The following is a 25,729-nucleotide window of genomic DNA, read 5'->3' on the forward strand; positions in this document are numbered from 1 at the left end:
GGTCACACAGCTAGTGTCAAAGATAAGGAAGGTTTTCGTGACTATCACCCCAGCACATTTTCCACTATCCCATGCTGCCCCTATAATTCTTACACAGATAAGTAAATACAAGCTAATCAGGAGACTCTTCCCATAGGATTTCGCATTTGAACTGAACCTGGAAGGAAATTTAGCTGGGTGGCACAGTGGATAGAGCATTGGGCCTAGAGTCAGGAAGATCTGAGTTCGGATTTGGCCTTAGACCCTTATTATCTGTGTCACCCTGGGCAAGTCACTTAGTCCCATTTGCCTCAGTTTCCACATCTATAAAATGAGCTGAAGAAGGAAATGGCAAACGCTCCAGTGTCTTTTCTGAGAAAACCCCAAATGGGATCACAAAGAATTGGACACAACTGAACACAACAACAAAGGATTCTAAGAAGCAGAAGATGAAGAGAAAGTGTATTCTAGGCATAAGGGGTAGTTTGCACAAAGTTGAAGAGGCAGGAAATAAAATACCAAGTTCAGGAAAGTCCAGTTTGGCTGGAATGTAGAGTACATGAAAGAGCCATACTAAATAAGTCTGGAAAAGTGGGCTAGAGCCAAATTAAATGCAAGACCGAGAATCTGCATATTTTATATTAAAGGCAATGGAAAGCCATGAGATTCTTAAGCAGTTGGGTGACATTGTCTATGCTTTAGGAAGATTATTTTGGAAGCTGTGTAGAGGATGGATTGGAAAGCTGAGAAACCGGAAGCAGGGAGACTAGGAGGCTATTGCAGTAGTCCAACTGAGGGGTGATAAGGGCCTCAATATGATGGTGCTTATGTGAGTGATGAGGAGGAGGAAGATGGATGAGATGCTGTGGAAGCAGAAGTGAGAAAACTGGATGACTGACTGGATACAGGGTGAGGAGTGGGAGGTGAAGAGCCAAAATTACTTCAAGCTTGTCATCCTGATTGACTAGAAGGGTAGTGATAGCCTCAGTAGAAACTGGAAATTTGGAGAAAGGACAGGTTGGGGGGGGAATGAATAAATGAGGAAAAGTATTTATTAGCTCCCTATTATGTACTGATCACTTTGGTAGGTGTTGGTGCTACAAAAACAAAAATCAGTACCTTCCCTAAAGGAGCTTAGATTCTAGGGAAGAGAGAGTATGTGGTAGCCAGTGAGGGGAGCTTTTGTTTGGGGAAATTCAGGAACAGGGAATAAAGCCATCTGCTAATTTATTTTCATGCCTTTTTCAGAAGCAATGACATAATATTCACTGGGTCACTGTTCTAAGAGCAAGAGGTAGAAAGTACATATGTGATGAGATGATCATTTGTGCCAGCAGGGTAGATGCCAAGACATATACCAAGATGGTTTTGAAGCATGATCTGGAGCCAGCTGGATGTTGCTCTTTGGGAGAATTTCCATTCACTGGACAAGCCCAGTTCTAGGGCAGGACAGAGTTCCATACTAAATATATTAATCCACCCAGGAAGGGAGTCATGGTGGGTCTGTTCCAGATGAGGAGTAAGAACCATGTCAGGGCAGAGGGCAAGATAATGAGTTCTGCTTTGGATATGTGGAGTTTTAAAGATACCTTTGGAACATCTTCATGGAGATGTTCAACAGGAAGTTAGTAATGCAGCGTTGGAGCTCAGGAGAGAGATAAGGGCTCTGTGTGCAGATTTGAGAGTCATTTGCATAGAAATTATAGTTGAGTCAGTGGGAGCTCATGAGATCACCAATAAAGGGTATAGAAAAAGAAAAAAGAACCCAGGACATATCCTGGGGACATTCAGAGTTATGGGGTGGGACATGGATGATGACTTAGCAAAGGAGATTTAGGAGCAGCCAAACAGGTAGGAAAATGGCAGGGCTTGTGCCCAGGAAGGAAAGAACTTTCAGAATAAAGGTTAGTCACCCATGTCAAAGGATGTAGAGAGATTTCTTTTTAAATGGTTGGGGAAAGACCATCAGATTTATTGACAGAATCAGAGTTAGAGACCATTGATAACTTGGAGATCACAAGTGGTAAGGTTAGACACCAAGGAATCTAAAAGTGAGGAAGAGAAGGCTATGGCAGGGGTAGGGAACCTAAGGCCTCAGGACAAAGGATTTGTTTTGCGAAGTTTGGATTCAGTCAAAGGCCTGCACTTGAGGATCTAGAGGGCCACATGTGGTCCCCACCCCTGGCTATGAGTATTTGTTTTCTAGAGGTTTGACAGTTTTTGAAGAATGAGGAGGAAGTGGGCAGCAGGAAAGATAACAGTAGATATGGAGAGATTGAAGATGTGAGATTGAAAGATGAGTGAACATTCAAATACCCTTGGGAATTATGCATTAAAGATAATGAAGATAGCCCACCAACAGTAGGATATACACTGTGAATTATATTTCCTGTGGTGGAAATAGATTATAGTTATCCCCTCCATGCTGTTGGGGTGGGGGAAGGAGATGGGGTTGGTGCCCTCTTGATCTGGAAAATTCGAGTAAAATTTTTTGGCCCTCCCTTTGTAGCAAAGAAGAATCTTGTTTTATGGGTTGTTTACAGTATTAAGAGATAAAATGTGTTGATATTATACTAAATACTAGACATATATTCTATCATTTCTGAGTTTCTAAACGTTTTCTGTGTTGTCTGCTGCTTCTGCAACCCCTCCCCCCAAATTCCCATTTAATTTCTTATGCCAACCCATGATATATCAAAAACACAATGGAGAAAGTCATGATGTAGAAGGGATTACATTGAACCTATTACTGGGCCTCCCAGGTAAGTAAGAGAAATTTTTGAGATAGCTATTTGAGGTTAGGAGAATGTAGGCCTTTGACATGAATGCAGAAGGGTTTTACACCTTGATTATAGGTCATGTTGAATCCGGGCTATTTCCTGTGGACTGCACCTTGGGAGCTCCCCAGTATTGCAGGAGATTGAACCGGGAGGGGAGAAATGGGACAGAGTAGAATAGGGGTTAGCTCTCTACAAGTTGGTGCTAAACAAAGCTTTGAGGCTTTTGACACATATACAATCCCTCCCTTCCACACCATAACAAAGAGAATGGGACTGCTTTCATGGGCTCCCTATCCCTTTATGCCATATTGCTCTTTTGTGACTTCTTTTCCCCTTCCAGTATAACCTGAGTGTTAATTTGAACTTATTCTCACCTAAAGATATTGGGGGAAGATAGTAACTATGATGTGCTGCAAGCCCTGCAGTCCCTAAAGAGGCCCAGCATAGGCCTGAACTATATACCCTCAGCCTTAGACCAAGCCTCTAATACTAAATAACTCAAATAACACACATTTTCATAGCAGTTTTAAAGTTTATGAGGAGCTTAACTTTCAGTAACCCTGAGGTTATTGGCAAGGTGGGTAAAACATTGTCATCCCTATTAAGAGACAGGGAATTGTGACTCAGAACTGCCCAGCGTCACACAGTAAGTACTGGAAACAGAATTCAAACCTAGATCTCTTGATGCCAAGACTGGAGGGCTCTTTCCACTGTCAAGCTTCCCTTAACCAATGGGCAGGAGTAGTTGACTTTATTTACGATTCCCTTTTCCCACTCAAGACATTCTGCTTACTTGAAGCCTGCAACAGAGTCCAAGATTCCAAGAAATGCCTTCTTTCCCAGCTAGGGGAAGGTAGACATGACCTAGGCCACTTCTTGGGAAACTTTGATGAGGCTGTTTTGTGTATTAGGAGGTGGTGTATGCAGAAGATGGTGAAGGAGGGGTTTGAGTACAGGTCTGAGAGGCAAGATTATAGATTTGATGGACTTAGTGGCTATTTAGTACAATATCTTCATTTTCATATAGAAAACTGAGCCCAAGAGTGGGACTTTTCAAGATCTCTTGGGTAGCAAGTAGATGCAAAAGTTGATAGCATCTGAAAGCCCAGTTAGTAACAAGATTATCATCTATCTGTCATAAGGCAACCCTAATTGCCTGTGGGGGAGGAAGGTGGGATGTTTGATGGTAGTAAAGTTTACTCTGTACTACTGTCAAAGCAACAGCAGTTTAGGACCCAGTGGATGAGAACAGACAGCAAATTTATAGCATACTTAATTTATAAAGTGAACAATATGATAACCAAGACCCCCAGATACAAACAGGAATTTTATTGCATCTCTAGTATCCACATTTGAGGTGGAGTGGGTACAGAATGAAGGTGATACTTTAAAAACTTTAAGAATTAAACCCAGTGGCAGGGACTTGAAAAGGGGGTGAGAAGAAAATGGAAATGAGGGGAAGAAAATCAGCACCAAGGGATGCCCCCCCAGGGTAATTAGGGAGCAGCACCAAGCTGAGGGATCCTGGGGTGGGGCTAGGTCAAACAAGTGAGGTGACTGGCTGAGTCCACAGTGGGAGGTAAGCCTATTGAAAATTGTCCCATAAAAAAGGGGGCAATTAACACCTTCCCAGAAATGTCCTGAACATTTGTTGTGGATAAGAGGGTGGGGAAGAACAGAGGAAGAGATGTGAAACTGGGACTGACAGGTGGGAGCAAATATCCCAATGCTTCCTTTCCCCTATTGTCCAAAATGAAGCCCCTTTCAGGGGTGGGGAACCCGGGGCCCCAAGGCCACAAATAGCTTCTAGGTCCTCGGGTGAGACCTTTGGACTGAGTCCAAGTTTTACAGAACAAATCCTTTTATTAAAGGGATGTGTTCTGTGAAGTTTGGAGTCAAAAGGCCACACTTTAGGACCTAGAGGGCCACATGTGGCCTTGAGGCCGCAGGTTCTCCATCCTTGCATCCTTTGCCAGGGTAGACCAGGGAGAAAAAGCCCTCGAAAGGGTGTCATCCTGGGGAAGGTGATGAGCCAGAGAAGGGCAGGATTGGGGGTTTCTGATTCCTTATATTTTGGGAACCTCCTCCCCCCACTCAAGTTTCTGCTAAGTGCTTTAAAATGCTTAGGTATCAGAAAATGGTATTGACAGGTATGTGTGTGTGTGTGGGGGGGGGGAGGGTGTGTGTGTGGTTTCTATTTTCTCAAAAAAGCCCATGCATAGATCCCTTTAGCATATATACATACATCCTCCATGCCATCTGAGTCTTGAATGCCTGGTGGGTGTATTTTTCATTTATCTACGAAAGGAAGTGCTGCTCTCCCTTCCTGTGCCTATGAGAGTCTTGAACCCACCATCTGCTAGGGCTACATCTATCCTTCCATTGTGCCGGCCTCCTTTTCTCAGTTTCCCCCTTTTCTCAGTCTCAGGGTAGAGACACCTTATCTGGCCCTAGTCCATAGGTCCAAGGACAGGAGAGAACCCTCTTTGTTCCCTGGCCCATGCCATCTCACTATCTCCCCCATCTTTTGGGCCATCTTGGGCCGTGTGTGTGTGTGTGTGTGTGTGTGTGTGTGGGCGGGCATGGGCATGTAGTCCATATCAGAACTGCTGTCATCTAGAGACCTTGTGTTTTCTCCTCTCAGTGCCTTGTGATGTCAACAGTGTCCCAGTATGCAAGGATCCCACATGCTCCAGGGGAAAGGGAGTGTCCTCAGTGTCCTAGGCTTCCATTAGGAGGGCTGCAGTCTGGGGGGGCCTCAGATGATGGGTGGTTGTCAGGGTCTGTGTCAGGGGGTGCCAAGGAGCCCCTGCCCCCTCGGCTTTCAGGGCTATAGTAGAAAGAGAGTAGACGAAAGGATGGACGCAGATCATCCTTGATGCTGTCCAGGATCTGGATGAAGGTCGGGCGCTGGCGGGGGTTCTGTTGCCAGCAGCGACTCATCAGTTCCCGTCTGGCATGAGGGAAGAGAGCAGTGGGGTCATCAGAATGATTAAGATCTTACCACCCTGATCCCATGAATAGAGGAATTAGGGAGAGTGGATATCATTAAGGTCATAGCTGGGGAACAGGGGTCAGGACTGTGAGGTAACTGGAGGAACTGTGATGGAGGAGTCAGGCATACATTGTGTGGGGGGAGGGCAAGGAGGGGACTCACAGCTGGGGAGGGCAGCCCTCCGGCTCATCCAGGATGCCGTTGTCCATGACAAACCTGAGTACCTGCTCATTGGACAGGCCCTGGTAAGGCTGCTCTGCCAGTGTCACAATCTCCCACAACACTACACCGAATGACCTGAAGAGACAAAAGAAGAGACAAGATCAGGGACCTTTAACACTCCCCAGTGACTGTTCCCCTCCTACAACCTCATTTCGGAGGGAAAGGTGAACATCCAACCAGGATTCTCAAAAATGTAAGGGGGAGGGAGCTTCTGGCTCCCTTCTTCAGCCTCAGTCACGGTCCCAGTTCCCTCCCCAGGATACCCAGGACCAACCCACCCACCCTATAGCCAGGCCCCACCAGACATCCGAGTGAGTGCTGAAGATCCCATCTTTTAAGGATTCAGGAGCCATCCAGCGAACAGGTAGCAGCCCCTTTCCTCCCTTTCGGTAATAATCTGTCTCATACACATCCCGAGTCATCCCAAAGTCTGAGGGTGGCAGAGGACACGGGGAAGGGCAGGTCACACCCACTGTTTTAGCTAGCCAGCCCCAATTCCCAACAAACCCTGCCCCATTTCAGACTAGCCTCCTCCATTTTCCCCATTCTTTTGTCTCCCACCTTCCCTTTCCTGAGCCCCAAATTTCCTACTTCCCCATGCTGTTCATTTCCCATTCCCTTTCCCCGTTTCCTCTTCCAGTCCCAAAGTTTGCTTCCTGCCTAGAAAAAAATAGAATATCTGAAACTAGAAGAGGCACATCTCTTCTCTTCCTTTGTACCCCCAATCTTGACTGTGAAGTCTTGAGACACCATGCAGTTTCGGGCAGCCAGGTCTCGGTGCACAAACTTGTTAGCAGTGAGGTAGGCCATGCCATCAGCGATCTCACCTGCCATCTGGATCATGTCACCCAGCTCTGGTCTGGGGAGTCCTGGGTTGTTCTGGAGTCAGGGTAAGGAGAGACATCTGTGAGGAAAGGACTCTAAATATTCCCTGCCCACATCCCCTGAGAGATCAGTAGCATTCCAAGTACTTTGGAATTCCATCCCTCTCTCACTTCCATTTAGAACCCTACTTCAGCCTCAGGCCTCAGAGATCGGAGATGGCTTTTGAGGTCCCCTCGGGTCATGAGCTCCATGATGACTAGAACTGGTTGTCCTTGTGACACTACCCCCAGAAGTCGCACCTGAAGATGGGCAATGGAGTTTGACTGTGATTCAAATCCAACTGCACTTCAATCTGACCTCAGTTCTGGCGATCTCATACCTGATCCTGACCCCCACCATTGGTGCAAATATAACCCCAACCATGATCTTGACCCTCACCCAACCATGATCCTGACCCTCACCATTGGTGCAAATATAACCCCAACCATCCTGACCCCCCATCATTGTTGCAAATATAACCCCAACCATGATTCTGATTCCCAGATGCCATAAAACCAGTCCCCTTGTCTCCCAGGTACCACATGGTGACATTTGAAGGCTTTCATGACAGAGGCCTCCTTGAGGAATTCGATGCGCTCCCGAAGACTGGCCAGCTCATTCACGGTCTTTAGGGCCACTGATGTGGGGGCCTCCCCTGCTTCAAGCCCCTGTGCCAACCCCTCATACACCATTCCAAAGGAGCCCTGACCCAGCTCCCGGATCACAGAAATCTGTTCTCGAGGAACTTCCCATTCATCTGGAACATACACTAGTTGTAATAGAGAAAACAAATAAGGAGAATGTGAGGGGGGAACCAGGGACTTCTCTACTCCTCTTATCTTCTGGAGTCCCCGCTCTCTTCTGTAATGACTTGAGTCTAATATCTCCCTCCCTCCAGGAAGGTGTCAGATCAATAGCTGAATTCCAATCTAAGTCCGTCTGGAATCATACTCCTTGAACCCCTTGGTTCTAAAATTTTCACTAGCCCCCACCTTCCGCCCCTCTCCCCAGATCCACTGGAGTGCCTACTGTCTGAAGTGCTGAAGTATTCAGGGTTGACAGAAGCATAGAGGGTCCCATTAGGGTAACCACCACTGTTCCTGTAATAGGGGAAAGGAAAACGTGTAAGGCAAGCTGATGGGACAGAAACCAGGGCTGAAAATGGAGGCCAAGCAAGGCTGGATATGGGATAGAAGTAGAGGTTGGGGGCTTGGGAGGAGTCTAGATATGAAGTTATAAGGTGGGTTGGAGTTTAAGGCCTGAGGGAGAGAGGAAAGGCAGAACTGAGAATAAAGTATGGGTCACAGCCCTTATCCTCTCCCCAGCCCCATTCAGATCAATTGGCTCTCTAAGTACTTTTTAGAGGTGGTCTTTTTCCTGGGCCCAGGTTCTGGCCAAGGATGGAGGGAACTTTTCATATGTAGGAGGTAACAGGGAGAGGGCTTCCATGGTCAACCCTTAGAAATTCCTAGGACCCAACAGCTCAGCCTCTCAGTTTGACCACTTGCTGCCCCACCCAGTGAGAATCCAAGTATCCTGAATTATTGAACTTTTGAAGTCTCAAAAGGTCAACTAGCTGGGCTTTCCTCACTCTCACCTCAGGTGTACTGCATCTTTTCCTTAAAAAGGATATTTCATTACTTGTTGGGGTGGCAGTGGGAGGCAACAGACTTCATTATCAGAATGGCTACAGCCCCTCTCTCCACCTTATCCAGACTGACTTCCCATATAGGGAGAAGAAGATGGGGATTAGGAGGAAGGGGAGGGGAGAAGAGAAACTGGGGTTGAGTGTGGAGATACTCTACCTCTTCCTGCTGTAGAAGAAGCCAAGGGCAGCCAGAACAATGAGCAACAGGAGCCCCACTGGGGTGACGGTGAGGAGAACATGCAACCCTCCTGACTCCTCCTCCTCTGGGGAGAGAAGAGATAGTCATGGGGCAGAGACCAGAGATCAAAAGGCAGGGCTCAGAGTCAGCAATCAGGGAGCAAGGTCAGAGGGCCAGACTTCATAATGGGACTAAAGGGTGGTGGGGTGCCTTTCCATCATAGGTCTGGAGTTGAAGTGAGGGCACCTAAGATACCGGTTAGGTTGGGTTTGAGAGCCAGGGATTGATCTGTGTCTATCTTACCAGGGCCGGGGATGTAGAATGCCAGGCCATCAGTCCAGGACCCGTTTCCAGCCAGTGAGGTGGCTCGGACTCGGGCTGTGTAGTTGCCTGGGGGAAGCAGGGCCAGGTGGACTCCCCCAAACTTGGCATAACGGAGGCGGGACACACACAGCACTGTGGCCTCCTGGTGCAGGGGAAGGAAGGGGGCAAACTCAGCTTCCAATGCTCAAGCAGGAGAAATCTCTATGGAGCTGGATAACAGGGGAGAGGGTTATGTGGGCCTGGGTAATGGAGAGGGAATCATGGCACTTGACAGGGAAGGGGTTCCCCAGGGTGGGCAGTGGGAGAGAGGAGCCCAGCACTTGAGAAGGGAGGGGTGGCCAAGCAGAGGTGGTGAGGAGAAGGCAGGGTGGGTGCTGGGAGCCCAAATTCTAGGGTCCCTACCTCACCTAGGCGCTTGTACTTGATTTCATACTTGAGAATGAGCCCATTAGGGTCTGGGGGCTCAGGCCAGTGCAAGAGGACACTGCTTTTACTGGATGGCTTCCAAGCCACCTTCCCAGGAATGCTGTCTGCCTCACCTGGGGGGACAGCAGGGGACACAGCTGAAACGGCCCTTCTACCTCTGTCAGTATCTAAATATTCCTTCCCCCTCACACTCCACGGGGCGGGGGTTGGGGGGGGGGAGGGAGAAACTAAGGCAAAAGATGCCAAAGTTAGTTTGAGGCATGGGAGAGAGTTAATTACAGGTCAGGGGGTTTGGAGCTCAATATGTGCAAAATATTTTTCAAGGGCCTGTGGTTCAGAGGTCTGGCGTGAGGGGTTAGAGGTCACCTACGATGGGGCATGGTTCGGGCAAAGACGAAGGTGGCGGCACTGCAGCCTACTGTGTGGGCTGCATGATTGCAGGCATGGATGTCGATTCGGTACTCAGTGAAGTGGCGCAGGCCACTCAGTACCACCCGCTCTCGAGGCACCTTGTCCTGGATCCCAATGTCTGAGCTGTTTCCCCCTCCCCCAGGGGCCCGTGCAGCCCGCCGGTAGCGGCCCTTTTCCCTGAGAAGGTAGAGAGGATTTCAAATCATCCGTAGGTTTCACAGATTTCTGAACTGAAAGACACCTTAGAAATCACTCATTCGATTGGACTTCCTACTTAATCCTGGGAAATCGAACCATTGTGAGGTTAAGTGACTTGCCAAAGGTGGCAGAACCGAGATTTGAGCCCAGGTCTTGACTTCATATCCTCTTTCACTTACTCCTGACCCCCTGATCTCTGCTGCTTCCTCCCCTCCTGGCTTTCTGGTCCCTCTGTACATCTCCCCACTTACCTCTGGGGGTTCTTGTTGATAGAAGTTACCTTCCAGGGGGATCTAGGGAGAAAGAGGGGAGAATCGTCAATCTAGTCTTTTCACTAGATCCTGCAACTCCCACCACTCAAAGGGGCTCAGCTTTTAGCTCTACTCAGGCTTACCCCACCCCCCAATCAATGGGCCTTTCCCCCAAATCTGCAGGGCTCTCTCCAAATCTATGAGCCTCTCCAATGAATGAACCAATCCAATAAAAAAGTGCTAAGCACCTACTGTGTGCCCAGAATACTGAGAAAGGCACCTAGAGAAACTAAAAGGTTTCTATGAGACGAGGTGTCCCTGCTCTTATCAAGCTTGTAATGAAGGAAAGGTTAACTACAAATATAAACTTCACACCGCGCTTCCAACCACAGATTCATAGAACCCGAACCGTCTCGCTGATTTTCTAAGCGCGTGTCTCAATGCCGAGGTCAGGTCCGCCCTAGGCTCCTCCCACAGCCTTACCTATCAGTTCTCTTCCCCTCCCCCTCCCTCCCATCCTGGGTCTCTAACCCCAGCCCGTGGGCAGCAGTCCGTCCCAGCTGACCTGGGAAGAGTGATGGCATTGTGCAGGAAGTTCTCAAACTTTTTCTGGAAGGAGGCCTCGTGCGTCTCCAGGGCTGGCTGCTGGGGCTGCTCCGGGGATGGACTCTGGCAGGGGCAGCAGCCCGGCTCGGCCTCCGCCAGGGGCTCCCCTTCCTCCTGGTCGAACCGGGAGTCAGTGCTGCTGCTGGGTAGACGCAGACCTGGGCGTAGGGCAGGGAGCAGGGCCAAGGTCCGGGTCAGTGCGCCCGGAAGGAGAGAGATCATGGAGACCTTGGAGAGCCTGCAAGCCGTCTCCCTCTTCATAGTCAAGGGGAGATGGAGGCCTGGGGGTGGAGTGGGGTGGGGTGGAAGCAGTTTGCCCAGTAATAGGGACAAGACTGGAACCCAGTTCGTCTGGACTCCAAATTTGGCGCTTTCCCCACTGCCCCAGGAAGCCTGTTCACCCCTTCCGGCTCCCGGTGGAGCCCTGTCCTTCTCTCCCATCCACCTCCCACTCCGCCCTACTCCGTCTCCCCAGGCCAGTCCTCCACCCCTCAATCAGCCCGCGATCCTCACCACGCTGGCAGTAATCATTGAGGTACAGGTCTGCGTCCTCGGCCAGCCTTTGCCACAGCACCAGATAGTACGTGAGATTCCCGTTCCGCTGCGTGGGCGGCTTCCAGCGAACCAGCAGGTGGGACGAGGAGTTGGACTTAGAGATAACGTCCAGAGGCACCGTTGGGGCTGGAGAGAAGGGTCAGTCAAGCCTCACTTTGTGCCCTTTCCAGAAAGAACCCTGTTAATCTGCCCCACCACTCCATGCCCCAGATGTCCCTTTCCCCTTCCAAGGATTTAAACCAGGAGTGGGGAATCTGCAGCCTCCAGGACCCGTGGCCCCCTAGGTCCTTGGGTGCGGCCTTTTGATTGGGTCCAAGTTTTGCAGAGCAAATTCTAAGGGGATTTGTTCTCTGAAGCTTACATTCAAAGGGCTCCACTTGAGGACCTAGAGGGCCACATGTGATCTTGAGACTACAGGTTCCCCACCCTTGATTTAAGTAGTCTCTCACTGTTACCTTATCTTCCCAGGTACCTATGGGATAGGTGTGTGTGTGTGTGTGTGTGTGTGTGTGTGTGTGTGTGTGTGTGTGTGTGTGTGTGTGTGTGTGGCTACTCAAGACCCGAAAGTCCAACCTCCTAACCTTAAAGAATCTAAGTCCTGGCACTTTCTAGTGCATCCCATCCCCCTTCTCCAGTGGCTTAAGTCCCAGGATCTAAAGTTGGCAAGGACCCTTAGAGACCATCTAGTCCATTTTGTAGATGAAGAAAGAAGGTGTAGAAAGGGGGTAGTGACTTGCTCAAGCCAAATTGAGATATGAACCTACATCTTCTAACCACAAATCCAGGCTTCTTTCTACTGTTCTATGCTGCCCCTGCTTCCCAGACCTAGGCTTTCTTCCCCATCTGCCTTAATCAGCACCAAGCAATCCAGGCATCCTGCCTCCAGCCCTAGCATTCACTTGGATATATGGATATCCAACTGTCTCCCTCTCAGATTCTTCAGAGGATGCACGTTCTTTAAGGGGCAGAAAGAAAGAGGTGGTACCTGCAGGCAGGGTTCGGAGGTAGATGATGGGGCTCTGGGCACCCTGATGAGGGCTGTCCTCCGCCATGCTCAGAGTAATAGCCCGTACGAAGACAGCATACTGGGTCCAGGGTTTGAGGGGGGCAAGGGTCACTCCTGGTTCCTGGGTCCTGCTTAGGGGCAATTCCACATCCAGCAGGTTCCAGTTGGGGGCCCCACAAGCATCTGGCCCCATGTGCTCGGTGGCATTCTGGAATGGGCTGTACACCCCCCATACCAAGAGATGGAGGATGTCCACAGACTCCTTGGAGTTTGAAGATTCCTCCTCTCCATGCTGCCCTCTTCCCCAAACCTGGAATCCTTAAACTCATGACAATCTGGGGTCACTCAGTCAACAAGCATTCATTAAGCACTTTCCCTGTGTCAAATACAAAGAGAAGCAAAATAACAACAACAACAACAAAAACCCCCAAACCAGCCCTTGCTTGCAAAATGATGAAGGACAAGCCTGGCTCCAAAAAAGAGAAAAGAGAAGACATCTCCCCAAACTACTTTGCAATGAACAATCAATAAATATTTATTAATGTGACAGGCACTGTGCTAAGTGAGGCAAAAGACAGTTCCTGGCTGCCAGGAGCTCACAATCTGATGGGAGAAATAACATGCAAAGAGATATATACAAAGCAAGCCATACAGAGAATAAATAGCAAATTATTAAAAGAGGGAAAGCACTAGAATTAAATGGGGTTAGGAAAGGCTTCTTGTGGAAGATGAAATTTTAGCTGGGAGGAATGGGGGTCCACGGGTGCACTGTTGGGGCTGGAAGGAAAGGTCAGTCAAGCCTCACTTTGTGCCCTTTCTACAATTTTTCACATGTTAAAGTTATCTGGAAGGGGAGAGGAGGACAATGGGTAACTTTAGGCTATGGAGACAGATGAGGAGAAAACACAAAGTGATCTAAACGGGAAGGCATTAGCAGCTGAGAAGAGCCAGAAGGACTTCCTGCCTCACCTCCTGCAAAAGGTGAGATTTGAGCTGTCTTGAAGGAAGCCAATAGGTGAAGGTAGGATAGAGATATGGTTCCTAGGGGTCAGCTTTCCCCTCTCGTATCTCTCTCAGGGACAAAGGCAAAGTACAGGGCAAAGTGATCAAATCTCTCTTGTTCCCACCAGTCCCAAGGTAGGTGCCTCTGAGACCAATTATTCTTCCACTTGTCTCTTCGTGGAGGTTTCTAGTATTTAAGTCTTAATGTTTGTCTCTAGAGTAAAATTCGAAAAGTTCTCCTTCCAGGGTGTCCCCTCAGCTAACAGCTCTGCTTCTTTACAAATCTGATCCTACAACAGACAATAGCTAATGACAACAAACTTTTCTATAACACCTTTACAAAGCACCTTCTCACAACCACCCTGGGAGGCAGATGGCCCGAATATTATTATCTCTGCTTTACAGATAAGGAAATAGGCTCAGAGGAGTCCAGTGACTTTGACCAGGGTCACACAGCTAACTTGACATGGGGTAACACATCAGGAAGCCTGGTTGATATCAGTTGGATGAGAATCAAGGGAGGAACGAGCAGAAGCGATATTGTAAGGGGAATGTACTAGGGACTGAATCCCAAGAAGGAGGAAATGGATTATATGTTCAGGGAACGAAATACAAACTTGGTATGGAAGCATGCTATGGTAATGGGGATGGGGAGATTTTGACTATCTGGGCATCTGCTGGAGCTCTGTTTAAAAAATAGGGCAGTTATTAAATGTTGAATTTGGGTTTGTGACTAAATCTTCTGCCAAAATTCTTGCCACTGCATCAATCTACTATTCTAGTTTTGCACCTTCTTTTCTTTAGATGGCCAAAGAAGCACCCCACCCAGGCTCTTCAAGACCATTGTGTCTGGGAATGAGGAGAGATGAAGGCAGTGCTCATGGGTAGCATGTCCAGAGAGATGATGATGCTCTTGGCATACCAACATACTTGTTAGGAGTTCAAGAGAAGGTCCATGTACCTTAGGTATTCTTTATAAGTATTGGCAACAGTAGAAGGATTGTGGAGGGGGCTGTATCCCAGTGATTTTGTCAGGGGAGATACTAGTGAGTACAGAGGGAGTACTAAATAATAGAAGAAAAGCAGAAAAGAAGAAAGGGATTGAAACTGTAACCTAACTAGGTAAATTTGTCTTCCTAAGTATCACTGAAACTGATGGGATATTACTTGATAGGGGAGTATGGCAATAAAAGGCTTTGCCCTATTCAAAAGGGAGAAAAGGGGGCTTTGGAATAGCATTATATGTCATAAAGATAGATTCAGGTTAGAAAAATCTTCAACTGGGCAGTGTGATTCCAGGAAAGCCTAGTGGATATTAGCTGGATGAGAATCAATGGAAGGAGGAGCAGAAGTGAAATTGTAGGGGAATGTACTAAGGACTGTCTGCCAAGAAGGAGGAAACGGATGATGTGTTCAGGAAATGGATCACAAACTTGGCATGGAAACATGATATAGTAAAAGGGGTGGGGAGATTTTAACTATCTGGGCATCTACTGGAGCTCTATCTTGATTTGAAAAAAATGGGACAGCCAGTAAATTATTCACTTATCTTGATAACTTAACTCTTCATAATGTGGGGGAAGTAGAAAGAGGAACTGCTGTGATGCTGTCTCATTCTATTCATTAAGGAGGAACTAGTTACAGAAATGGAAATGATGGGAATCTTGGGAGGAAGTGATGCCTCCTTCTTAAAGTTCATAGCAGACTAGGAAGGGAAAACTAGATATTGGAGGCATACTCTAGATTTGGGGGGAGTGAATTTCCTAGATTTCGGAGAAAGGATAACTGGGATCCCATGGTCTAATTCTACAAGGGCACTCCTGAGAGACATCTCTACACATTTGAAGGATAGCACCTCACATCATAGTAGGTACTTAATCTTTGCTGATTGAACTGAATTGAATTATCTTTCAGAAGAGAAATTAGATTTGTTTTGTTGTCCTCCAAGGCAGAAGTAGGAGCACTGGGTGGAAGGCACAAGATCTGTTTCTATCTGCTCAATCTAACAGAAACCCAATTAGCAGTTAGAGCCATCCAAAACTGAAATGGGCTGTCACCCTCAAAAAAAAAAGGTGAGATTTACAGAAGGCCAGTTTTCTTTACCAGCCTTTTTCTACCAGAGATCCCTTTTTCTACAAGAAGCTTATAGCAGTGGATAAAGCCTGGTATGAAGAATCAGGACACCTGGGGTTTAGTTCTGGTTCTACCACTAACTTTAGGAGTAGTTTTGAATAAATCACCACCCCTTTTCCGGTCTCAGTTTCTTCCTCTATAAAATGAGACTAGACCCAGTAATCTTTAGTGGTGACACAGTGGATAGAGCATTTGGCCTGGGGAGAGGAAGACCTGAATTCAAATCTGACCTCAGACACTTCCTTGGGCAAGTTACTTAATCTCTGCCTCAGTTTCCTCATCTGTAAAATTGGAACAATAATAGTACCTACCTCCCACAGTTGTTATGAGGATCAATTGAGATAATGATTGTAAAGCACTTAGCACAGTAAGTGCTACATAACTGACATTTTCATTATTTGTTACTATTACTATTCTCTAGTGTCCCTTCCATGCTGACTGACCATCTTTAAGTGGAGGGTGGATGTCTATTTGTTGGCGATTTTAGAGAGGGCATTTCTGCTCAGTTGCAAATGATCTCTGAGGTTGTTTCCAACTCTGAGAACCTCTGATTTTGTCACCCCTGTGGGTGGTGGTCCATCTCTGCTTTGGACAACTCTAATTGTTAATAAGATTTTTATCCAATCTAAGTTTTGAGGAAAGAAAGGTTGTGTGGAGGAGAAGACTGGAAGAGAACATGCTAGAGACAGATGGACCTCTTTCCTTCTGGTCCTTGAGGAAACAAATATACATAGCACTCAAGTTTATTTCCAGGAGGTAGCCCTTGGAGATGTGACCAAAAGATGGCATTAGGAAGGCCTCTCCTCTCCCTTGGCTTTTAGAGAAGATAGAGGATTCCTAGATAGTTTGGAGGAAATAATCCCCGTAAGAAGTCAGGGAGATAAAGATTCTGAGGCAACAAAAAGTCTGAAACCAGGGACAAAAACTTGGTGAGTGAAAGAACAGGAGACAGAGGAGGAAAAGAAAGAAGAGGGAGAGTGTTAATGTTCAGAAAAAAACAAGGAATCATCCGAGAAGAGTCAATAAACTGTCAATACTGTAACCCAGGAGTCCCACTACTAGGCATATAGCCCAAGGGAGCCAGCTCAGGCAAGAAAGGCCCCATGTACCACAATGTTAGCAACAGCACTTTTTGCATTAATAAAAAACAGGAAGCAAAGTTGGTGCCCATTGATTAGGAAACACACAGCTGAACATTTTGCGGTATAGGCATGTCACAAAATAGTATTGTCTGTAAGAAATAACAGTTGTGAAAAATTCGAAGAAATGTAGAAAGACTTGTATGAATTGATGAGGAGGTAAGTATAGAGAACCAGAAGAACATAATGGAAAGGAAAACAATCCTAAAAGGCAGCCAAACTCTGATTAATTGCAATGATCAATTTTGTTCCTAAAAAACGGATAATGAGTCATATTTCCCCATCTTGGTAGATCAGAGTCAGGAAGATATGGGTTAAATCCAGCATCAGACACTTACTAGCTGTGTGACCCTCTGTTAACCTCTGTCTGCCTCAGTTTCCTCATCTGTAAAGTGGGGATAATAAGAGCACCTACTTCCCAAGGTTGTGAAGATCAAATGAGATAGCATTTGTAAAGTGGTTTGCAAATCCTGAAGTGCTGTATAAATGCTACCTATGATTCCTCAGTCTTTCATTGGACCTCAATGTCCATTTATCTGAATAATAAAGAGATGGGGGGCTCATTTGAAGCAACTTATTCTATTGCCAGACAGCTTTGATTGTCAGAATGTTCCCCTGTGTCACCTCCAAACCCTGTCTCTCACTGTCCCTCCGATGGCCAAGGAAGATGAGTTCCTTCACAAGTCTGTCCAATACTTGGATAGTCATCACGTCCTCCCCCCTTCCCAAGTGTTCCTCTGTGGGATTTTGTTGTGTTTGAGTCATTTCAGTTGTGCCTGACTCTCCATGACCCCATTTGGGGTTTTCTTAGCAAAGGTACTGGAGTGGTTTTCCATTTCCTTCTATAGCTGATTTTACAGAGGAGGAAACTGAGGCGAACAGGGTTAAGTGACTTGCTTAGGGTCACATAGCTAGGAAGTGTCTGAGGCCAGATTTGAACTCAGGAAGATGAGTCTTCCTGACTTCAGGACTGGCACTCTGTGCACTATGGTGCCATCTAGCTGCCCAGTTCTCTACATTAAACAGGATCAGTTCTTTCAACTGAACCTCACATGATGTGGTATTGTGCAGAGACAGAGGAAGGGAAGGGAGAGAGCTATGGGGAACAGACTTGCCTGCACTGGAGTGAGTTTCCGATGTTCTGGGTAGACTGGCTTAATAAAAGGAGGGGTAATCAGAGCTGTCCATTAATCCAAAGTCAATCTAAACTATCTGTTACTGGAAATATTCAAGGATGGACTAAATCAGCACCTGTCAGGGACACTGCCAGAAGAGATGGCTTCCAAAAGCCCTTCCTGCTCGGTGACTCTGTGCATTCTCTTCTCTTATAGCTCACAACTTCGACCCCGCATTGTACAGATCAGAAAACCAACGTCCAGAGAAGTGGAACACTATTTCCAAGGTCACAGAAGGGCAGAGGCAGGATTCAGACTGACATCCTCTCACTTCACAGTCATTGCTCTTCACTATGTCATGCTTCCTCCACTCCCAACCCCCCCACCTCATGTCTTCTCTGCCCAGTCCTATGGGGTGCTTTCCTTTTCTCCTGGATCATTGTTTCTCACATCTCTCATCCCTGACAAGGAAGTCCTTCCTGTCGCCTGACCTCCTGTCTTTGGGTCAGCTCATGTGCTCCACAGAAAGAAGAACAGCTGTTCCTTGACCCCTCCCCCACCCCCAGCCTTCTTGTCTGGAGTCTAATGAACTACTGGCAGAGATGCTCATAAAACTAGCCAAATTAGTGGTCGGTCTCCAGACCACAGCTGGGGGCAGGAGGTGTTTGGTCATTAAGAGTCATTAACAAAGTGAATGAAGACTTAATCAATCTCCATGACTTCCCAGCCCAGGGTGCTGCCCCTTCCTCCTTTGACTGATCATAAATTCCTACCGTAAACCTTCCTGGGAATGGCAGACTGAATTATAGAATCTCAGAGGTGGAGGTTTTCTTTGAAGTCCTATACCCCCTCCCAAAGAAGAAATTCCTTATACAAAATTCCTGGTAACAACTACCCTAGTACAGTGAGTGGAGAATGGGATTTGGAATCATGAAGCCTGTATTGGAATCTCAGTTCTATATATTTTGTGACCCTGGACAAATGCATCATGCAGTTTTCTTGGGCCTTAGTTTCCTGATCTGTAAAATGGACTAGTGATCTCTAAGATTCCTTCCTTCTGGCTCAAAAGTTATGATCTTATGAAGTGAACATCCAGCCTCTCCTCAAAGGTTTCTGCTGACAAGGAGCTTATTCCTATTGAAAGCTCTGCCTGTTTGGAAGCATCCCTTAGGTTGTGACTGTTCTGAGACACAGAGACATGGGGAGAGGGATGGGGAAAAGCAGGAGGAGGAATCTGCCCAAAGAGAGGAGTCAAGACCTCCTTGATTCAGAGACCTCCCCTTCTCTGAAGTTCACACCATGTAGTTCTAAAGCCATATCCAGAGTGTTACAGTCAACTACCAACTTCTGGGTCACCCTGGCTTCTTGCTCCTTCCTGCTTAGCTATATACCCAACTTAGACTTCATCCAAACTCCTACCATCCTCCTTAGCAGCTTCAACATTCACACTGATGTGACTTCTTGAACTCTAGCTTTCTAGTTCCTTCAACCACTCCTCCAATTCTAAGAACTTTTCATTCCACTTTGACCCCTCACAGGGTAGGGTAATGGTCACTCCTTGGACCTCACCATAATCAGACATTTCTACCTCTGGGAGATATTGGCTTCTGACATTCTCCTTCTTTAGTTATAGTCTCCTGAACTTCTACCTCTCCCATTGGTCATTCCTCCCCTAACTGTTCTGTGTCCTTCATCTCAACTTTATTCTACTAGTCCTCCCTTGATTTCCCAGTTCTCTTCTGGGGACTTCTTGCTTCACTTCCTTCCTGTCACAATCTTAACCTCATAGTTAATCGGTTCAATAAAATGCTGTTCACCCTTAGGTCCCTTGCCTCTTGTCCTTCCATTGTTCCTGATTTGTTACTCTTCAACTTTGGGTTGAGACTTCCTGGTCCTCACATCAGCAAATAACCTTATCTCCTACTTCATTGAGAAAACTGAGGCCAACCATCTTGAACTCTCCCATTTCTCACTTAGATTTTTACCCGTCCTCTCTTTTTATGCTTTATTCTCAGAAGACATGATGGTCCTCCTCATAGTAATCCCACTACTTATCCCCTTCATTTTATCCCTTTCATCTCATTTGGAATTGGATCATTCAATCACTCCTTTTCTTCTTCATCTTCAGTCGTTCTTCAAACTTCTTTCTCACTACTTAAAAACATACTCAGGTCTTTTCTAGCCTAAAAAGGTCTTCCTTGACTTTGCCATCATCTATATATCTGTTTCTTTTCATTGTCTGACTCCCAGAAAGACATGCCATATGAGGAACAGTTGAAGGAACCAGGGAACCAAAGAACCAAGGAACTTTGGAGAACAGACTTGCTGGGGAGGTGGGGAGAACGATTGTGGAAAAAGATGGTGGGTTTGTCCTTCGTTGCTGAAGAAGAAATGATGACATGACTTGCACTCGACTTTGTTTTGAGTGAGAGAGGGCTGTGCAGGTCACCAGCCTCACTTCTCCTCTACAGCCATTTGAATCCAGTGACCAGATATTCATCAGGATGACTGGAGATGACCCAGGATGAGGCAATTGGGGTTAAGTAACTTGCCCAAAGTCACACAGCCAGTGAGTGTCAAGTGTCTGAGGTGAGATTTGAATTCAGGTCCTCCTGACTCCTGCACTGGCACTGTATCCACTGCACCAGCTAGTTGCCTGGGGAGAATGATTACTATTTTTGAAGAGGACCATTTATTAAACATCTACTATATGCCAGGCACCATGCTAAGTGCTTTATGAATAGGATCTCATTTGATCTTTGTAAGTATCTGAAGGGCTGCTATGTAGAAGGATGAAATTTGTCCAACAAAATGAGAAGCAATGGGGAGAAGGTGCCAAGGAAAGGTTCAGGATGAATGTAAAGAAAATCTTCCTAATAATGATAGCTATCGACAAGTGAAATAGACTGCCCCAAGAGGCAAAGGGGGTCCTCCCTTACCAGGGCAGCTCATTGTCCAGCTAATGGTTAGATTAGAAGGCTTCAACTTTGAGAATCCATTAAATGGTGAGTTTCCCCATTAGACTATGAGCTCCTCAAAGGCAAAGATGATGTTTTGCCTTTCTTTGTATTCTCCAGCACTTAGCACAATTCCTGACACACAGTAAGTGCTTAATAGATGCTTGTTGACTTGATTTCATTAGTAATCTACACTCACTGCCTCCACTTCCTCACCACCCACTCACTGCTCAACCCTTGTGATCTGATGCTCAATCCCAATTCTGTCCTGAAACTTTCTACTCAAAGGTTGCTAGTTATCTCCTAACTGTTAAGCCCAACAGTATTTTTTAAAAGTTGTCATCTTTTTGGTTCTTTCTGCAGCCTCTGATACTGATGACCAATTCTTTCCTCCTCCTGGACTTCCATGTTACTTCTCCTTCTACCCATTTCACTGACCTTTCTCAGACTTCTTCAGCTGTTCATTAACCTCTATCTAAATTTGGCCAGACTCTCCAGACTCAAATCTGAGGCTACTCTGTTCTCTACACTTTCTTCCTTGATGATTTAATCTACTGCTTTGACTTCAATTATCACCTCTGTGTATCTGTCTCTCAAATCTACATTATTGTTGTTCAGTCATTTCAATTGTTTCCAACTCTTTGTGACTTCATTGGGGGTTTTCTTGGCAAAGACACTGGAGGGGTTTGCTCTTTCCTTCTCCAGCTCATTTTATAGATGAGGAAACTAAGGCAAGCAGGGTTAAGTGACTTGTCCAGGGTCACACAGCTAGTAAGTGTCTGAGACCAGATTTGAATTCAGGAAAATGAGTCTCCTAACTCCAGGCCTGGCACTCTGTGCACTGTGGAGCTTCTTAGCTGCCCAAATCTACATGCTCAGTCCTAATATCTCTCTATGAACTCTAGTTTCACATGGGCATCCTAACAATGGTCTTAAACTCAAGATGTCCCCATCTACTTTCCTATTATATCAGCCCTCTTCCAAACTTCTCTGTTGATAATGACAACCATTGTCCTCCCAGTCACCCAGGTTTGAAAACTTGAGCTTTCTCTTTTCATATCCCCAGCACTTAGTGTATCCTGCTATAGTACATTTAGTAGATGCTTAGTAATTGTTGACTGACTCATTCTCTCCCTCACTCCAGTGCCTAGCATGTTGCTAAGGTCTGTCATTCTACCTCCATGCTCTCTCTGGCATGCATGGCTTACTTATACTGGTTAGGGCCTCATCACATTTTATAATATTCCCTGTCACATGAGTGCCTTGGACAGCAAGGAGGCCAAATCAATTACTATTTAAGGAAATTAATTTGGGCCATTCACTAGGAGGTCAAATGCTGAAATTGAAGTTTAAATACTTTAGCCACATAGTGAGAAGATGAGATACATTGAAAAAGACTCTGATGTTGGGAAAGATTGGAGGTGAAAGGAAAAGGGGATGGTAGAAGATTAGATGGATAGATAGTGTCATGGAAGCAATGAACATGAACTTGGACAGACTTAGAGACATAGTGGAGGAAAGAAGGGCCTGGTATACTATGGTCCATGGGGTCACGAAGAGTTGCACACAACTGAACAACCAAAAAATAGCGTCTTAACTGATCTCCCAGCCTCCATTTACCCTCCCTCAAAGAGCTGCCATAATAATCTTCCTAAGACACAAGTGTGACTGCTTTACTTTTGTGTTTAAGAATTTCCAGTGGCTTCCCATTGACTAAAGGTTAAAATACAATGAATGGGAGAAGGGTGGAGCAGCATTAGGAGTGAGAGAGAAGGGAATCAGGATGTTTTAGGGCCATAGAGCCTCAGCTGCAAGAGAGGTCCTCTAGTCCTACCCTTTAGTTTTACAGACGAGGAAGGGGATGCCCAGAGAAGATAAGGGATTTGCTCGAAGTCACACATGTAGTTAAGTGCAGAGCTGGAATTTGAACTCAGGTTCACCTTCGACTCCAAGTTTAGTGTTGTTTCCATTACACCACACTGCCCTCTTACTCCCTCCTCACCTCTGCTGGTTGAAATTTTTCCTTACAGACTCACTTCAGGTGTCTCCCCATTTCTACCCCATCCTGCAGCTAAAAATAAGCTCTTCTCCAAATATTCCTAGAGCATTCTGTCTGGATCTTCCCTTTGAACATTCTACTTTATAATATACTTATCTATCACACCCTTCTTTAAACTCTTTCAGGGTGGGGACTGTATCTTATTTCACAATATGTATCCCTAAAACATAGCACAGTACTTGGCATATGAGTAGATAAATTTAATCAATTAATAGATTTGCTTAATATTAACACAGTATAATAAATTAGTAAAGTGGATTGATATTAATAAATGATATAATTAATAAAAATGAATAAATGTGCTTAATAAATGCTTGTTGAATTGAATGAAATTGACATCTTCTGCTACTAGGGAGGGAGACCTAGGTGTTCTGGAATTTCCATTCATGATGTTGAGCTGGAAGGGACCCTAGAGTTACCTGAGAAGGGAAGCATTTGCTGATTCCAAATGCTCTCTCTTTTTCCTCCTGGACCCTCTTCATTATCTTTTATGGGGGCTTATGGTGCCCTAAATAACTGAAGAAAATCTGTTTTCTTCACCACTGCTGCTGTGTTCCCTCAAGAACTGGATTCTCTCCCCAGACTCTTCCTTCTTCTTACTTTACTTTTTCCTCCCTCAGCCAAAATACTGGCCACTATTAGGAATGCAGTCGCAGGATGGTTCAAATTTATAAGAAGAGTTATAACCATATAAAAAATGTTCCAAATCACTAAAAATTAAAAAGGAATGTAGTCCCTGGCCCCTATATCTTCCCCCAGGATCCCTCCTTTCTTATTCCCCCCTCACCCACACTCACGACTCCTTGTAGTAAACGATGAAACTGAGTAGGTCTCGAGCCTCTAGTGGTTCATAGCGCTCCCAGCGAAGGAGGATTCGATCTGATTCTGTCACGTTGGAGACAAACCGGAGAGGTCGGGTCTTGCCTGAAGAAAATGATGAGGGACGGTAATATCAGGCTAGGTGCTTACCTCTGTACTCCTCAGCCTAAGGAATAAGGTGAGCAGCTGTGTGTGATCAGGAAATTAGGGTTTAAATCTTGGCTCTGATGCTTACTGACTGTGTGACCCTGGGTAAGTCATTTAACCTCTCCGATGACATCTAAAAAGTGAGAGATAATATATGACCTTGTTGAGGGTATAACAGAATTGTTAGGAAAGTTTTCTGTAAGCCTGAAAATGCTACATAAATGTAAATTAATATTAATGAAAGCTAACATTTATATGGTTCTACTATGTGCCAGATACTGTGTGAAGTGTTTTACAAATTATCTCATTTCATCATCACAGCAACCCTAGGAGGTAGGTGCTATTACTATCCCCATTTCACAGATAAGGAAACTGGGGTTAAGTGACTTGCTGGGTCACACAGCTAGTCAGTTTCCGAGGCTCAATTTGAATTCAGGCCTTCCTGCCTCTAGCCCCAGAGCTCTGTGTCACCTAGCTGCCTTTCTATTTCTCTTGAAGTCATTGGCGTGGCCGATTTCTTTTTCTGTTGTTGCTAAACTCCAAAGCTACTGGGGTAACAGCCCTTTTCTGCTTCAATACTCCTGTAGAGGACATAAGACCTGAGACAATCCTGGCTTTGCTACATATTACATGTGAGACCTCTGACAAATGAAAACCTCTTGGAGACCTCAGTTTTTTCATCTGTAAAATGACAGGGGCCTCTTAGCTTTGCCATAGGAAACCTAGTGAAGTCTAAGACCCCCTTCTTAGAATAACATTTTTAAATAATTGAAGGAAATGCTAAATTTAATATAGAAGATAGTGAAAATAAGGATCTATTTTTTTTCCTATTGAAATTGGTAGACTCCCTGAAATCTATCCTTGGATCTCTTGAGGGAGGGGGTTTGGATCCTAAGTTAAGTCTCTTAGGTCCCTTACAGTTCATATTTATTAGCCTATGATCCTATAATAGAATAAAGAGAGTCCTAGACGGGTATAAATTTCTTCATGATGCCTCACATTTTCCGGTCCCTCTCCATCCCTGCCATCAACTCCACCCTTATCCCTAACCCTCCCCCATTTTTAGTCCTCCTTATCTCCAGCTCTCACACCCCAGCCCCCACCTATTACCAACATCCAGTTCTCCAGAGCCTTCCTTACTCTAACTGCCTCCCTGTTCCAAGCTTTCATCACATCCCAGTCCTGTCTTTATGCTCACCCTCCCCACTGCCCATCTTCAACCTTGACCTGACTACAGCAGAAAGTGCATTGGAGCCGCAGACAGACAAGGTATGTTTGATTCCAACTTCCTTCACTTACTGCCTGCCTACCTTTATGCCCTATGAATCTTAAGTCTCTGAAGCCTCAGCTTCCTCGTTCGAAAAATGAGAAGATTGGATTAGGACAACCCTAAAATCCTTTTCATCTTTAGTTCCTGTAATCCTGCTACAGCCCCAACCCATTCTCAGCCCCAACTTTCTCCCCATATACCTGAACTCACTTTCCCCACCTAGGCTATACCCCTAATTCTGCCTCTCTAGGGCCCTCCCCAAGGCTCCCATCCCATGTTTGCACCCCAGTACATGTGTCTTCCTCACAGGCTGCTCGGTCTCCATTGGTTCGAGGATTGATCTCAGCCTTATTCTGTCGGCCCCGAGTTCCTGTCACCTCCTCCAGCTGGTAGATGTGTTCCAGGCAGAGCCGTGGATTGAAGGCAAAATAGATCTTACCCACAGGGATGGACAGCCCGGCCTCTGCCCACTCTCCCAGCTGTTGTAGGTTCTGATTGTCCAATACATAGAGTGTATAGTTCCTAGGGAGAGAGGCCCAGGGTCTAGGGTGTGGAATCTGAGGTATGGAGAGCCTACATGTCATAAAGTGAGCACAGGAACCTGCTTATGAGGGTGGTGGGGATACTACAGGAAATGAGGCGGGT

The 25,729-nt window shown here is 46.1% G+C and overlaps 1 protein-coding gene and 1 long non-coding RNA gene across 2 annotated transcripts in view; one reads left to right on the plus strand and one right to left on the minus strand.

The window, feature by feature from the left end:
* Nucleotides 1-4,073: 4,073 nt before the first annotated feature.
* Nucleotides 4,074-25,729, minus strand: part of INSRR (insulin receptor related receptor) — a 32,931-nt gene continuing 11,275 nt past the window's right edge. The window contains exons 6-22 of the mRNA XM_072647289.1: nucleotides 25,392-25,606; nucleotides 23,646-23,772; nucleotides 12,423-12,661; nucleotides 11,396-11,563; nucleotides 10,842-11,040; nucleotides 10,277-10,318; nucleotides 9,787-10,004; nucleotides 9,393-9,529; nucleotides 8,970-9,132; nucleotides 8,646-8,751; nucleotides 7,870-7,940; nucleotides 7,380-7,609; nucleotides 6,990-7,100; nucleotides 6,696-6,855; nucleotides 6,277-6,406; nucleotides 5,917-6,051; nucleotides 4,074-5,712 (exon numbers count right to left, since the gene is read on the minus strand). Coding sequence (XP_072503390.1) covers nucleotides 5,472-5,712; nucleotides 5,917-6,051; nucleotides 6,277-6,406; nucleotides 6,696-6,855; nucleotides 6,990-7,100; nucleotides 7,380-7,609; nucleotides 7,870-7,940; nucleotides 8,646-8,751; nucleotides 8,970-9,132; nucleotides 9,393-9,529; nucleotides 9,787-10,004; nucleotides 10,277-10,318; nucleotides 10,842-11,040; nucleotides 11,396-11,563; nucleotides 12,423-12,661; nucleotides 23,646-23,772; nucleotides 25,392-25,606 — 2,692 coding nt within the window. The 3' untranslated portion in view covers nucleotides 4,074-5,471. The remainder of the gene's footprint in view (nucleotides 5,713-5,916; nucleotides 6,052-6,276; nucleotides 6,407-6,695; nucleotides 6,856-6,989; nucleotides 7,101-7,379; nucleotides 7,610-7,869; nucleotides 7,941-8,645; nucleotides 8,752-8,969; nucleotides 9,133-9,392; nucleotides 9,530-9,786; nucleotides 10,005-10,276; nucleotides 10,319-10,841; nucleotides 11,041-11,395; nucleotides 11,564-12,422; nucleotides 12,662-23,645; nucleotides 23,773-25,391; nucleotides 25,607-25,729) is intronic.
* LOC140528947 (uncharacterized) lies at nucleotides 5,907-7,773 on the plus strand. The gene is made up of 3 exons (XR_011975355.1): nucleotides 5,907-6,340; nucleotides 6,716-6,866; nucleotides 7,376-7,773. It is a non-coding gene; the product is annotated as an uncharacterized lncRNA (long non-coding RNA).

This window comes from Notamacropus eugenii, chromosome 2 (assembly GCF_028372415.1).
Source record: "Notamacropus eugenii isolate mMacEug1 chromosome 2, mMacEug1.pri_v2, whole genome shotgun sequence".
In the NCBI taxonomy this organism is placed as follows: domain Eukaryota; kingdom Metazoa; phylum Chordata; class Mammalia; order Diprotodontia; family Macropodidae; genus Notamacropus; species Notamacropus eugenii.